The 15,460-nt window shown below is 44.8% G+C and overlaps 1 protein-coding gene across 1 annotated transcript in view; it reads right to left on the bottom strand.

The window, feature by feature from the left end:
- The window catches only part of SLC35F1 (solute carrier family 35 member F1), a 397,468-nt gene extending 390,825 nt beyond the window's left edge, over nucleotides 1–6,643 (bottom strand). Inside the window, exon 1 of the mRNA XM_073337159.2 lies at nucleotides 6,261–6,643. Coding sequence (XP_073193260.1) covers nucleotides 6,261–6,433 — 173 coding nt within the window. The 5' untranslated portion in view covers nucleotides 6,434–6,643. The remainder of the gene's footprint in view (nucleotides 1–6,260) is intronic.
- Between the last annotated feature and the right edge of the window lie 8,817 nt (nucleotides 6,644–15,460).

Raw genomic sequence — 15,460 nt, 5'->3', positions numbered from 1 at the left:
TACTACATAGGCAATAGAATTTCCCCAAAATAATTCCTAGAGTGTTTCTATCAGAAAAACATCCAATCTTCATTTAAAATTGTCAGTGATGGAGAAGCCACCACCACCCTTGGTAAATTGTTCCCATGTTTAATTACCCACACTGTAAAAAATGTGTGTCTTATTTCTAGCCTGAATTTGTCTAGCTTCAACTTCCAGACATTCAATCATGTTATACCTTTCTCTGCTAGATTGTAGAGCCCATTATCAAACATTTGTTCCCCATGCAGGTGTAAGCAGAGTCAGGATGAGCTCTACCCTGACATCTGGTGGTGTGTTGTGGAGGGTTGTGGAAAAGAACTTCAGGGGCTGATCTCATTTGCATAGGCACACCCATCCCACCTAGATGGTCACTTTGGCTGCTGTGGGATCCCCAGTTTCTCTGTTATTGGAGCAGGAAGAATAAAGTGTCATTATCCTGATTATGTGAATGAAGGACGGTGGAACTGTACTTGTTTTTTTGTTATGATGGAGGGACTCACCATCAACTAAGTAGCACTTGCTAGGCAAGGGACATGGGTTCTAAAACTCAGTGAACATCACTGGGGATAGGCATTTGTAGCTTGTGGTATGGGTCCCTTCTGAGGGCCCTAAATACCAACTGCACCTTTTTCTCTCTCCACTGTATAATAATAGAGCTAATTTTGATTCCATTAGGAGCCTGGTTACAGATTGCAGAGCTGACTTTACTTTGGGCCAATGGTGCACCAGCACTGGGGCTCCCCTACTATGAGCTGAAATCACTGAGTACTGTGTTAAGTAGTAGGGAGCCTGAAGATATATTGATGAGTGGCTCACAGGATGGCTACCAGGGAGGAGTAGCTCCTAGGATGGCTGGTGGAGAGGAGTGGCTGGCAGTGAAGGCTGCAGCAGAAGCCCACGGAGAGGTGGGGCAGTCGGCCATTGGAACATGTAAGGTGCCCCTTTATTCTCCACCCCATTTCCACGGGGGGTGTTAAAACTCTGCAGATGAACTTTTGAACTCTGGACTCACCAAGGACAGAGACAGAGACTTTTGGGTTGCTGGACTTTGCGGTTGTTGGACTTTTGGGGACTTTTGGGTTGCTGGACTCAAGAACCAAAGGGAAAGGACATGGCCCAATTTGCTTGGGGTGGGTTTTTGCTCATGGTTTGTGTTATGAATCCTGTTGGTGGTGTTTCCCCAACATAATGCCACATTGTTTCTCTCTGTTATTAAAAGGCATTTGCTACACTCAGACTCTGTGTTTGTGAGAGGGGAAGTATCACCTCTTAGAGGGGCCCGGGGGGGAGGCTGGTATATACTTGTCCCAGGTAACTAGGTGAGGGCTCGAGCCAGTTTTGCATTGTGTTATTGGATCGGAACCCCTAGATACTGAACCCGGCCCTTGTTGCTGCCAACTCTGATAGGCAGAAGGGTTACACTGGTATTTATAGACTGTAATAAAGTCACCTCTTAACCGTCTCTTTTCCTTCTCTTAACCTTAAATAGATTAAGCTCCTTGAGTCTGTCGCTATAAGCCATGTTTTCCAATCTTTTAATCATTCCCGTGGCTCTCCTATGAACCCTCTCCTATTTTTCAACATCCTTCTTGAATGGTGGGCATCAGAAAGTTCCTCCTCCTCTCCTGTGCTTCCCTGGATGGCTGTAGGAGAGGGGAGCCATTGTTTACTAGGTGGTCCTCTAGGATCAGGCAGAGCCAGCTGAGTTCCAATCCTGGATCCCACAGCCCAGGAGAAAAGGAAGCACTGGAACAGCTAGAGCTACTCTCCTCCCTCCACTGCAATGCACCACATGGTCAGCAGGGGAGCTGCTAAGCAGTTGTAGCAGGAAAGGAACAGCAGCTGCTCAGATCTCTCTCAGCTCACATGAAAACCACTCTTCAGGCTGCAGGGCAAGCATGGAAGATAGTGGAGGATGGAATACCCCCCTTACAACCTCCTCATAACAATGGGCCCAGTTCAAACACTTCAGTTTAAAATTTGCAGGACATGAGTCAGGAACACATTTTCAGTTCAGGATCAAACACAATTTTCACCCTTAACACTATTGTCTTAAGAGCCACTCTCTCTGATACCACTGCTTTAACCATAACAGGGAGCTTGTTCAAAATATGGTAGATCATTTTCACCATTAATGGCAGCTCAGAATTTATGTTCAAAATAATTCCAGTAAACCTCTTTAATGGCGAGCATCCTCCAATTTTTAATTGTATACTTTGGTTTTCTGTTATTGCCCACCTTACACTAAGAAAGGCATTCTTAGTGATCGCTGAAATAGATTTTTAAAGCCATCCACTCCTGTTTTCAATACATCTCTTTCCTCTATAACCATTTGGAGATTTTCTTCCACGGTGTCCACATTGCCTTCTAATCTGGGAATTTACTGGGGGAATGTTTCAACTTCGCCTTTCAACCTTTCCTCCATATGCTTTCACAACTTGTAAAGCAATTTTAAGAGAAACCTGGGAAGACAATTCCAGATTCAGCAGGGGTCTGAATTACTCTCCCTCTCTCTCTCTCTTTCTCTCTGGGAGAGAGAGACTTCACAGCTGCTAAGGGTGCCCTTCCCCTGCTGGCAGTTTCCTCCCCAACCAGGCCAATTCCAGACTGAAAATAAGTTTTTGGCAAACTCAGCTGGTGCCAGCCTGTTATTTCGTTTGTTTTAAGAGACATCTCTAAGCAGGAAAGAGAAGTCCAGCCCAAGTAAGTTCAAATAAATAACATTTCACAAATCTCCCAAACAAATGGTAGATAAAAGTCACAGATAAAATACAATGGGCATCACTTTTCCAACAAAGGAAAATTATTGATGCAGAGCAATTAGTACTGGCTTCTGGTTTTGATATTTGTTTTCCCTTCTATATTTGCATTTAACCTTTCAAAGCACATGAAAGCACAAATGCTTTGTTAGGTTTCATGCAGAGATATTTGCATGAGTGCCACGACATTATACAGGCCTGAGCCCTTAGATTTTTCCTGTTTCAACAGTGACTAAAACTCAGGTAAAATTTCCATTGATACTTATTGCAGGAAGGAGCTCCAAGTTATTCTAACCCAGGGGTTCTCAAACTGGGGGTCGGGATCCCTTGGGGGTCACAAGGTTATTACATGGGGGTCGCAAGCTGTCAGCCTCCACACCAAACCCCGCTTTGCATCCAGCATTTATAATGGGGTTATATAAAATATATAAAAAGTGTTTTTAATTAATAAGGGGGGTTGCACTCAGAGGCTTGCTATGTGAAAGGGGTCACCAGTACAAAAGTTTGAGAACTGCTGTTCTAACCTAAGAAAAGGCTATTTTTGACCTCCACAGAGATAACAACCCTTAATTTTTTTTTGTATGGACTGTGTTTTAAAATAATCTCTCAGAAGTGCTAGAGCTTGGGATATTATCATTTTATTTAGGTATAAATTAAAATAAATAAAATATCAATTTGGTCCTCGATAAATGCACTAATGGGCAAGATTCACATACAAAACCCACATGTGAGCAGAAGAACTACATGGGCTGGAAGAACCAATCTAGTACCTCATGGTCATGGGCAGGGCAGAGTCCACTTGGAAGATCCTTTTGTGGTCACTATTCCTGTCCCTAGGCTGGAATAGGGGCGCATGTGGCTTATGTATCTGACCCACTGGTCACTTGGGCTGGTCAGAAGACAACAATACAACTTTTTGAAAAACATCAAGATTTCAAAATCTGTTCACGTTACAGATTACAATGAAAAAGAGACCTTCTGAAATTTTCCATGGAAAAAAAAAAAAGAGATGCCTCTCACACCAAAATAGCAAATAGCATAGTGGTTACGTCACTCAGCAGGGATGTGGGAAACTTAGGTTCAAAACTTGCTCAGAGTTTATGTTCAAAGTAATTCCAGTAAACCCCACCTTCCAGGTGAGTGCCCTGACCACCAAGCTATTGGCTGGCCTGAAGGCTTGCCCTCAATCTCTCCTGCTGGAGCTGCCCCATTTTATATAAATAATTAAATATTCATTGGGTTAGAAAGAGAGACTGAATCTATATCGTGGTGGTACAGCACCTAGCCTGGAATATGGAAGACCCAGGTTCAAATCCCTGTTCCAAATTAGGTGAGTACCCTAGCTATTAGATTATTGGCTATTCTGGGGTGGGTGTGTTTCTCTCTCCTTCACACATATGCTAGCCTGGAGAAACTTTTATTTTTGGGGGGGCGAAAAAAGTTTTCCCTTGGTCTCACACACACCCCTCCACTGGTTTCCTCCCCTCACAAATTCCCATCTGCAGTGGCTTATGCAGAGTTACCAAAGAGCCCATCTCTATCAAGAAGGGGTGCAGAGTTCTGTGTGCCCACTGCCCATACAGCAGAATCATCATGGTTGAGCTGGATTGAAGCATCTGGAGAATGTTGCATTGAGTCTCCCAGTCTGTGCAGATAAGATTCTATTTGTTTCAACTATTCTTCAATCTTCTACATGCTTGAATAACTAAGTACAACTATTTTCTCCTTAAGAAATACTTTTAAGATCCTCCTAGAATTATCAGAGTTCATTAATGAAAAGTAACGGCAGGGTTCCCTGAGGAATCAGACAAATACCTTCAGAATTGATAACAATCATTGCTTCCAAATTTTTAAAAGCTTGGAAGAGTAAAGGCATTCTGTCTCCAAAAGCGGTATATTCAGAAGTGGGGACTGGGCTTTTTCTTAGCTGTTTACCCATGCTGCATTTGTGTGAAACTAATGTGGGTGTAATGTGAGATGTGAACATCCATACACACCTTCCCTCAGGTGTCAGCAGTGCTGCAGTTGCCCAGTAGGGCAAGTAAAACTGTGCATATGCAAAAGTGATAGCTTCACATGGCCTGCTAGAAAGGAGATGGTATGCTACGGAATTATTTATCTCCCATTCTTATGGGGAAATTTAACCACAGCCATTGTTTTTGATTAATTAAATATCACATGTGTTAGTATCCAAAGTGGAAGAAACAAATAATTTGCAAAGAAAGAACATAAAAAATTAAACAAATTGATTTAATGTTTCATTGGATTCATTCTTCTTTTGGTGCATCATCTAATGCATTCTTCTTATGGTCATAATATCTTAGCATGCACAATTCTGAGCCACATGCATAGGCAGATCTGCCCATTAGAATCTCACCAACAGTTCACTTCTGATGCCAGGGCACAAATCTTGACAATGCAAACTGGCTTAAGTAACCAGAAATCAGGCAACACTGGAACCAGACTCATTTAAAATCACCTGAGGCATTAGACTTTGTTTGTTTGGGATATTATATGTACACATGCACACACAGTAAACCCACACACAAATAATGACTAGCCAGATCACCTCAGCTATGACAATTTTACAGCTCTGTTTCTATATCCTCCCACTTCAAGCTCATAGCTCCACTCAGCTAAACTGCCGGTAACTCCTTAGGGATTTCTCCATTAAAAATCAAAACTGCAGACCGTATAACATGGAGTCTACTGTTATTTCTTGTTGATTGCACACTGTGAATATAAGATTAACTAGCAAAATGTAAGCATTTGGAGGCTTATTCTATGGAGTTCTCCCCCTGATGGAGTCAGTAGGTATGTAAAAATTAGCTTCTTCCAGCTCCGAAAAGAGGGAGGGGGTGGAAAAAGGGAGTCCACAGTTACACAGTACACGGTGCAAAGTCCCCTTCCACCAGTCAGCAGAGGGGTCCTGTGTTGAGAGCGAACAGGGAGGAGGAGCAGTGGGGTTCTGAACCCTGTCCTTTCAGCCCTAAGCCCTGGCAGATAAGGTCACTTCCACCAGCTCCTCTCTCTTCTTAACACTTTCGTGCCTCTTTGGGGCACCCTTTGCCTCGATCGCTCCCTCCCTGGTGTTGCTGCAGGGCGGCTTCGGCTGGCGGTGAGCCCCAGACGTAGCATCTGCCCTCCTAAGCCCGGGTCAGCAGCAGCGGCACCATCCCCCGCCCGCACCAGGAGGGGGCTTCCAGGACAGGACGGGCCGTCCTGCTGTTTAAAAAGCCCTAGGGCGCACACACACCCGGCTTCCTCCCTCTGCAAGGGGCAACGCTTGCTGGGGAGCAAATGGTACCCGCTGCTCTGAGGGCTGGTGGGGGCCAGTGAGCTGGGCACCCCTGCCCCTCTCCTCGTCCCCACAAGCGGCTCCTCGCCGGGGATCCCAGCCCGCCGCTGCCCGGCCCCGAGCGGCGCTGCCTGCAGCGCGGAGCTCCCCGCGCGCCGCCCGGGGCCGGCCCCTCTCCTCACCTGTTCAGCACTTTGCGGAGCCGCTGGCGCACGCCCGGGGAGGCGGAGGCGGAGATGCTGCTCCTGCCGCTGCCGCCGGCGCCGCCCTCCGCCGGCAGGTTCTCGATGGTCGCGACAACATGGTTGGGCTGCGGCGGCTGCTCGGGGGAGATCATCGCGGCGGGGCTGGGCATCAGACGGCAGCAGCCGGGCGCATGCTGCGCCGCGCGGCCGGCCGGGCGACCCTGGCGCGCGGGCGGCGGCTCGCTCGCTTCTTCCCCGCGCAGCGCCAGCTCCAGAGCCGCGACCACTGTGCCCCGCTCCCGCTCACTGCGCGGCCATGGAGCGAGGGGGCGGGCTGCTGCTGCCGCCCCCACCGCGCCTCGCCTCCTTCCCGGCAGCAAGGGCTGGTCACAGCCCCCGAAGTGGCCGCAGTTTGGAGCCGCCCCCCACCCCCCCCCGCCGCCCTTTCCCTTCCCAGTGAGTGTCTGGTTCTCTCTGGATCAGAGGAAGCCGCTGCCGAGCTGGACTGAGCCGCTTTGTGTCCCCCTCGCGCTGCTCCTCTGGCTCCCTCACACCCACACACAGACCCCCAGAGAGCGTGCGGCGCCCAGGTGCAGCGCGCGGCTCCGCGCCGGGCTCAGCCCCTCGGCCGTGTGTGCGGTGCCTGCCTCCCTGCGCGCGGGGGGCTGGCTGGAAGCGAGTCAGAGGCAGGGAATGAACACAAGAGTGCAGCAGTGGGAGCCGAGACGGAGCCAGTGGGCAACAGCCCTCCCCTCCCCGCCCCAGCTCTTCACACCCACCAGGGGGAGCACATGCAGCACCGAGAGCCCCCCAGCCGCCTGCCCCCCTCCCGGAGTGGGTCTGCCTGCCGGGAGTTGTAGTTTCCACCCTCAGGGGTCTCCCCCACCCCCACGCCGCCTTCAGTACCAGCCACCCGCGGACAGCGGCAGGCGGCTGCCAAAAGTCCTAGGAAGTTTAAAGCCGCTGAGGTGGGACGCGGGCAGTCAGCACAACTAAGGCAGGCCGGAGACCCGCAATCCCAGCTGTCAACAAACGTTAGGCTGTCCTTCCGCCTCAGAACAAAAACAAGACGAACAGTTTTTTTACCAAAAAAGCAGCCACCCCCAAAGCAGCCAAGCACCCAAAGGCCAGGGCGCCCCCCAAAACAACCAACTGCCTGATGGACAGGGCACCCCCCAAAAAGCAGCCAACCACTCAGTAACCAGGGCACCCTGTGACATACTGGGATACAATCCAGACCAGTGGGGGTCTGTGTCACCCTTGCCTTGCAACCCCGGGGTGCCTTGCATTGTCTTACTGTTGTAGCTCCCAACCTGGACCTCTCACATACAGCCCATGCAGGTCACTCCCAGATACGTTTGTGTAACTGCAGCCCCTGAATCACACCCTGGCTCTCACCAGCCTTGTTATATTGTAGGGTGCTGGTAACACACTCCCAGTCCCAGATTTCCCCCCATAAATGTATTTCTTGTACTGCCCAGCCCGCTGCTGGACAGTCCAAATATATTAAGTCTGTGTGCTTTTAAGGGAATAATATACACACAATTGCCACCCTAAATGGAGTTACCCAGAGACTTCAAATTGAACACACTGGATTAGATGAAAAAACAAAGCAAGCTGATTAACTACAAAGAGATAGGTTTTAAGTGAGTATAGGTAATGAGGCATAAAAGTAAGGAATGGTTACAAGAAAATAAAGATAAAAATGCTTTCTAGTGCCTAGCTTAACAAATTATATTAGATTCAAATAAAGTTTCTGACCAATGCTTTCATTTCACTTAGGCTCCCCTGTATCTCTTTCTTATAATTCTTATAATCAAACTCTTCAGGTCAGGACCCACCCCCCTCGCTCCCAGAGTCCAATGACTCTTTTTCGTTGTTTTCTCCAGCTGCAGAGAATGAGATGGGTAGGGAAAGAGAGGGGAGGTCTTGTGGTGTTTGCCTCCCTTTTTATAATTTCAGTCCCTCTTTGAAAAGCATTTCCAATTGAGAGCCAAGAGGCAGAGGGGTTGGTGGAGGAAGGACTCCTTATGCTATTTCTTTGCTAAGATGCAGATCTATCTATGTCCCGTCCCCGATTCTTGCCAAAGAATGGCCACTAGATAGGTGATGGCCCATCAGCTTTGTTGACACCTAGTTGGGGTGTCAGCTTGCCTTTTGAGAAACTGGTTTAGCCACTCCCCAGACTTATCTGGGAAACACACTATAGTCATGATTTCATCTTATGTTCATAACTTTACATATAATTTTGCTACATGCCTTTTACCAAGATATTACTGATCAGCAAGTTATGTGTTTTCAAATGATGCCTCACAAGGCATGCCCTGTACAAAAATTATTACAATAGTGTGCAATGTGTGAATACAGGCCCCAAATCTGCCCACTGCCCCGTGGCAAAGGTGCCCGCCCCAAAAAACCGTGCACTACTGGTGGCCAGGGCACCCCCTCCAAAACAGCCAACTGCCTGGTGGCCAGGATGCTCCCCAAAACAGGCAATTGCCCAGTGTCCATGATACCCACCAGAAAAACAGCCAACCACTGGTGGCTAGAGCACATCCCCCAAAACAGCCAAATGCCCGATGACTAGGGCATTCATTTGGGATATGGGAGAGTGCGTTGGTCTCTCTCTTCATTCCACCCTTGACCTGAGAAACCTTCCAGATGGAAATTTTGTCAGAACAGATATGTTTCTGCTAAAAGTTTTGGTTTAAAAAAATAAATCAGAATGTTCTGATAGTAACGCCAATCAGTTTTGTCAAAAATTTCCCAGTCGCTCTAACAAAAAATACCAACACCAGAGCTGACACAAAGGGCAACTCTAGACAAGGACTGATGAAAGGGGGCTCTTGGGAAGGGTAGGAAATTTCAGACACTGGATCAAATGTGAGATGGAGTGAACAAAAAAAAGGCTTCACCCACAAAATAATTAATTTTTGGTAATTTTGCTTGCCATCAGCATCTGCATAATAAATGCTAATAACAATGATACTTTACCTCAATAGAGAACTTTTTCAGAGGAAGAGCTCAATGTGCTTTAGAAAGAGCACTACACTAATATGCACAATATCCCAGAGAGTGTCATCCCTATTTTATGGGTAGGCAGATTGAGTCATAAAGAGGGCAAGACCCTCATTTTCAAAAGGGCTGTCTCATTTTAGGTGTCCACAATTAGACACCCTGATTTTCCAAGGTGCTGAGCAAAGTTTGAGAAACTCAGAACTAAAGAGAACTTTTAAAAATGTGTCACTAAATAGCTTTCCCAAAGAGAGAGTGTGACAGTCAGGAACAGCACACAGGAGTCCTGACTACCAGACCCCTTCCCTAAATTTGAGGGGTAAAATCTTGGCCCCACTGAAGTTAATAGGAACTTTGTCATTGCAGTGGGGCCAGGATTTTACCCTAGATGACATTATGTTAACACCTGGGGATTTAATCTATGTTAACTCATTTCATTTACGCTCCCCTGTATCTCTTTCTTATAATTTGACATGTAGTGGATGTGGGCCAAAATAAGCTGTGAACATTTCAAGATACACATTAAGTAAAACACTCACTGGGTAGTGTACATAAGAAGTTCCATATAGTTGTATAAATAGAAGAATTTACATAACAAAGGAAGGAAAACATACAAGAAAACTGTCAAAAGAAACAGACATTAGCCACAAAACGTTACCTTACGTACGATTCTTCCTGCACCAAGCTGTGGAACTCTCCCAAGTAGTTCAGAGGCAGTCACTGTCAGGAGGCTGGAGCCTTGGCAACAAAGAGGAGCTGTCAAGGGCTTGCAGGAAGCCAGAGAAATGGGCAATAGCACAGAGTCCAGGGGGCAGTTTGCACAAAAGCTATTTGCCTCTTGACATTTTCTAACAGCTGCACCTTTAAGAAGTGAATCTCCTAACCCCATGGAAGAATTCAAAGGAAACTGCACACTGAGGCCAAAAAACTCCATTCCCCTATATGGAAATGGTCCCCATAAAGGAGAACGGAGATATTCAGCAGAATGAAACATCCTTGATATTATTGCCCCTTCTTCCAATATCAGTATCCCATTCTGACATTAGCATTGCCCTTCTGCCAAGCAGTTACTGATGTCTGGGGCCTTAGAGATAGATTTTTCCAGTGGAGGAGAAATCAGTGATGCCGAGGCTGACAATATTCTAAGTGTAAATTGATTTTTTTACATAATATACACAAGTCCTAGAATAGAGGGGGGCAAAAAGCATGCAGGCCAATCCCTTCTATCAGGAATCTCATCCCAACACCAATGTTCAAATCCCAGATAGCAACTCTGCCTCAAGAATTAACTGTAATCAGAGACGAATGCAGAGAGCAAACTCTCCTCCAGCTCTCACATAGCTCCCTCTAAGTACTACTAACAGTACCACCACTACAGCATGTCTTCCCAAGACTGAACATTTGCTTGCAGAGTAAGAGAAAGAACACGGAAGACTCTGTGTAACAGTGCCACCCAGTGACATGTGCCATAGCAATATTTTATAATTGTGTTTGTTAGCTGTTGCTTTAAATGTGGGGAATACACTAAACTAATTATAACAAGTTTCTCATTCTTCCCTATGAGGGAAATATTTATACAACAATCACATACCATTGTGTCACAGAGACCGAGTGGCTGAGTCATCTTATGAAGAAATGGGTTATCCAGTCTAGACAGGGTAAAAGAAAATATAATTGATTAGATTCTTTCTCACCTTAGGGAAAAACAAACACATAATAAAGATTACTATAAATAACAGCATAAGGAATTTAGCTCACAATAATATGATGCTTATTAGCCAGCTCAGAATCTGAACTTCCTAGCCTAGCTCAATGTTTCCTGAAGAGTCTCCCTCTCTTGTTTTAAAATCTCATGTCCTGTGCTTCTCTCTTTTGTCTTCTGCTGGGTTTGACTAATCTGTCTATCACAGTCATTCGTAGCTCTGCAACTGCCATTAGCTTTTCCATGGTTGTATACATTTACCTATTTGTCCTCTTCCTAGATCTGAGAAGAATGAATGAAAGAATGATGCAGAGATTAATAAAACAAGAAAAAAGCCACCACAAGAATGTACTACCTTCCACACTTCATAGTACAGTTGCTCACACACTCATCCCACTCAAAACACAAAAATCTGGGACAGGAAAGAGAACTGAATCTCAAAAGGCGGGGTGAGAGACAAGAAAGCTTGCGGTCAGTTGCAGAGGGAGACAGGCCATAGTCTCACACATTGAATTCAGTGCAAAAAGGCCAACGGAAAGGACTACTCTAACCTGCTGAAATAGAAAATACTGAACCCTGAATAGTTGTATGGTAGTGTTTTTGCTCAGCCCAGTAACAATTTCAATCTTCATGCTCTTTTCAATAATCCACATTACAATTACTCTTACTTTGTTTTATTGCACATGTCCTCTCCTTCTTCATTACACAATTAAATGTCAGCCTGAAGTACTTCTTAATTTAAAGGTGTCTCTACTTGTCCAGAATTAATAAGTTTAAAAAAAATGTTTTCCATGGAGCAATTATAACCCTTGCCAACCTGCTACTGTTCAATAATCAGTGTGTATACAGATAACAAATAAAATACAGTCATCTTGGAATTAAGGAACAAGGATTGAGAAGTCCTGTAAATTTTTCAGGAAGAATTTTAATTTCAGTCATTTTACTATTGTTCAGAATTTACCTGTACTGTACACAGTCTTGCAAACCATTTTCATTCACATTGTCCTTATTTATACAATTAGTCTCACTGACATTAGTAGAACTACTTGTATAAGCCACTGTTCAGTGTGCGGTATGAGCTTAGAAGAGCAGGATAAAGAGGAGCAGCCTTTTAACGAGAAGTTTTTTCTACCATTCCAATTGCATCACACAATTCTGCCCTTTAAAAGGCCTATTTCTTCGCTTATTGTCCAGAGCCTCTCTAGATAACAAAGTATATAAATCAAACACTGGAGCGTGTACAAAGCTAGGGAGGAAGTGAAGAATAGATCTTAAAGTTTAGTTTAAATACCTATCTGTAAAATACCATTAAATACTGGAACGTGGGTGGGTAACAAATAGCACGAAAAAACAGCAATTTGTTACCATCTTCAGAACCCATCCCAACTGCCAAAACCTTTTTCCGATGCTTTGGTGAGTGTGATGGAAGTGGAGGAGAGAGGTAATAATATTATGAATCCTGTTGGAGCTGCTAAATAATCTAAGGAAGAGTTGTAACAATGTTATGAACACTCTGATCTGGTAAGTGAGGGGCAGTTATTGTACATAAGACTATAAGACTTTCTTGTATGAAGGGGTGTATAGGCTGGTTTATTGTTTTTAAGATGTATCCTCTTAAATGCTTTTGTTCCAATAAATAATAGTTTGCTTGAAGAAGGCTGTATTGTCTCTGATTACCATTGTCATTTCTCTCACAGGGAACAGAACTGCAGGGTCTGAGCCTAAATCAGACCTGCTGAGATAATCATGGCGAAGGCTTGAGGCCTGAGAGTAGGGTGCACACAGGGAGACCAAGAGGGGTCAGAGTCACCATGGTAGTGACCCCCTGACTAGACTATCAGTTGCCTCCTCTTTGGCTTACCTTCACATCTTCAGCTACCTAAAATCCTGCTACCAAACTCATCTTTCTCTCCTGCCACTGTGACCACACCAACCCCTCACTAGCTTTGTCTATCATTCCACATTGAATTCAAACTCCTCATGTCCTCGCTTTCCAGGTTTTACACACCCCTTCCCTTGCCTGCATCTTGTTTCCTCTCATACTACTCCCAGCACCTTTGCATCCTTCTTCCAGAAGTCCTGCTGCACATTCCTTCCATGTCTGAAATATTGCCCCTCATCCTGTACATCCCACAGCCTCCCTCCTTCAGACACATTGCTTTGGCCTGTCTCTTCAGTCCAGATCCACACTTCCATGAAAATGTAGGAACTTTAAAGTAGTTTTAAAAGTGGGGGAGGGGAAACTAATATGATTTGTACCCACTGAAACAAAAACCCTCCTAAACTTATTTTATGTAAAAAGAAAAGGAGTACTTGTGGCACCTTAGAGACTAACCAATTTATTTGAGCATGAGCTTTCGTGAGCTACAGCTCACTTCATCAGATGTATGCCGTGGAAACTGCAGCAGACTATATATATACACAGAGAATATGAAAAAATACCTCCTCTCACCCCATTGTCCAGCTGGTAATAGCTTATCTAAAGTGATCATCAGGTGGGCCATGAGTGAATTTGTGTGTGGGGGGCGGAGGGTGAGAAAACCTGGATTTGTGCTGGAAATGGCCCACCTGATGATCACTTTAGATAAGCTATTACCAGCTGGACAATGGGGTGGGAGGAGGTATTTTTTCATATTCTCTGTGTATATATAAAGTCTGCTTCAGTTTCCACGGCATACATCTGATGAAGTGAGCTGTAGCTCACGAAAGCTCATGCTCAAATAAATTGGTTAGTCTCTAAGGTGCCACAAGTACTCCTTTTCTTTTTGCGAATACAGACTAACACGGCTGTTACTCTGAAACCTGTCATTATTTTATGTAAGTCTCCCTCCTTCGTGCTTGATGGAATCTTTCACTTCATCTTTTTATGTCATGTCTGACCTACATTGTAAACTGTTGGGTCAGGAATCTGCTCTGGCTGAGCTGCACTCTGTGTAAGACCAGAGGGAAGGACAGCAAAGGTGGCTTTATACTGCCTTTATGACTCCCTAATCCTGGGGTCAACTGGGAGCCCCTCTGTTCTGATCAAGTTTACAATTATTCTGACAGTTGGGATACAGGCTCTAGCCACACCCCATTTTCCCCAACTAGACCCCATCTGCTAGAAGGCTAGGAGAGAATGTGGCATAGAGCTCATATGCCAGCTCTACCACCCAGGGAAATCCTCAGGAGGCTGTGTAAAATGGCTTTACAGAGCAACACGAAGGGGCTGTATCCAGGCGGAGAGTCTGTAGTGACCTGCACACAAACACCATTATATTGAAGTGCCCAATAAAATAGAAGCAAAGAAAGTAACAAAATACTTGTCCAAGATACATTCTGAATTACTCTATTCCTGAAAATGGCAGAGATATTGCCCTTTTTAGAATCTTGCTAACTGCATGTTCAGTAGCTGCTAGGCTCATTTGCTCAATCAAGACTCAAGTACATCAGACTTCTTTGCCATCAGACAAACGATCAGTTCAAATCGAATATATGTAACAGTAAAAAAAAAAAGGCAAAAAACTCAGGATGCTTAAATTGGCTGCAGTACACCAGCTGTATTATTGAGATCCTTAAGTAAATGTCCAGCCAATCGCTTCACATTCAATACACTTGAAATGTTTTCATATTTTTTCAATGAGGATTGGTCACCAAAAATTAGCAAGCTCTCTTTGTCAGAGCGAGAAAACCTTTTTCACGTCATTTTTAATCGTCATGCTGTTCCGCAGACACCATAGGCAGGGAAAGCAATATAATGGTATACCTGAGTGACGACAGGGAGGAATGCCTGATTCAGGCAGAGTCATGCTGGAAGATTGACGTTTCCAAAAAAAACAAGATGAACTAAATTTGTGTGGTAATGAAAACACATCTGGGGATTCTAGGCATCCGCTCTGGAAATAATTTGACATTTTTGGGGGGAGGAAAAAGTCAGGTTCAGGTTCAAGGCTTTTATTTCTTAATCGTTCTTAATTAGTAAAATATTAGCATCAGACAAGATTAATAAGGACAATCAGGTTTTGGAAGAGATCATCTAGCTAAGTCATTATGTCACCATCATTAGTGGCCTTCAAGAAAATGCTAGATAAATAGAGCGTAATTAGTTTAATATTTTATCCTGCTTGATGCCAGGGGTTACACTTGATGATCTGAGAAGTTATTTCCCAGCATATCCTCTACATTACATTTTACACTCTAAGAATATTCTAATGGTAAAGGGTTCACTGAACGAACACATATATAGGAAATGAGCTGTGCTAAACAGGGTTCTTCAATTTATTCAATGCACCAAATTGACTTCTAGTGTAAACTCCATAGATTTCAGTGGAAACAGAGGAGGGTGGAGTGCTGCTTCATCGTACACCCTAATCAGTACAAGTTAAACTACTTCCCCTTTTAAGTAATTGATGGAAGTATCCCAGAGATTTATATGGGTGTTGCATTGACTTTTACATCAGGGGTGAATTTGAACCTAGCGCCTTAACTTGCTCTTTTAAAA

This window comes from Lepidochelys kempii, chromosome 3 (genome assembly GCF_965140285.1).
Source record: "Lepidochelys kempii isolate rLepKem1 chromosome 3, rLepKem1.hap1, whole genome shotgun sequence".
Lineage (NCBI taxonomy): Eukaryota > Metazoa > Chordata > Testudines > Cheloniidae > Lepidochelys > Lepidochelys kempii.
This window is presented reverse-complemented; position numbering and strand designations above follow the sequence as displayed.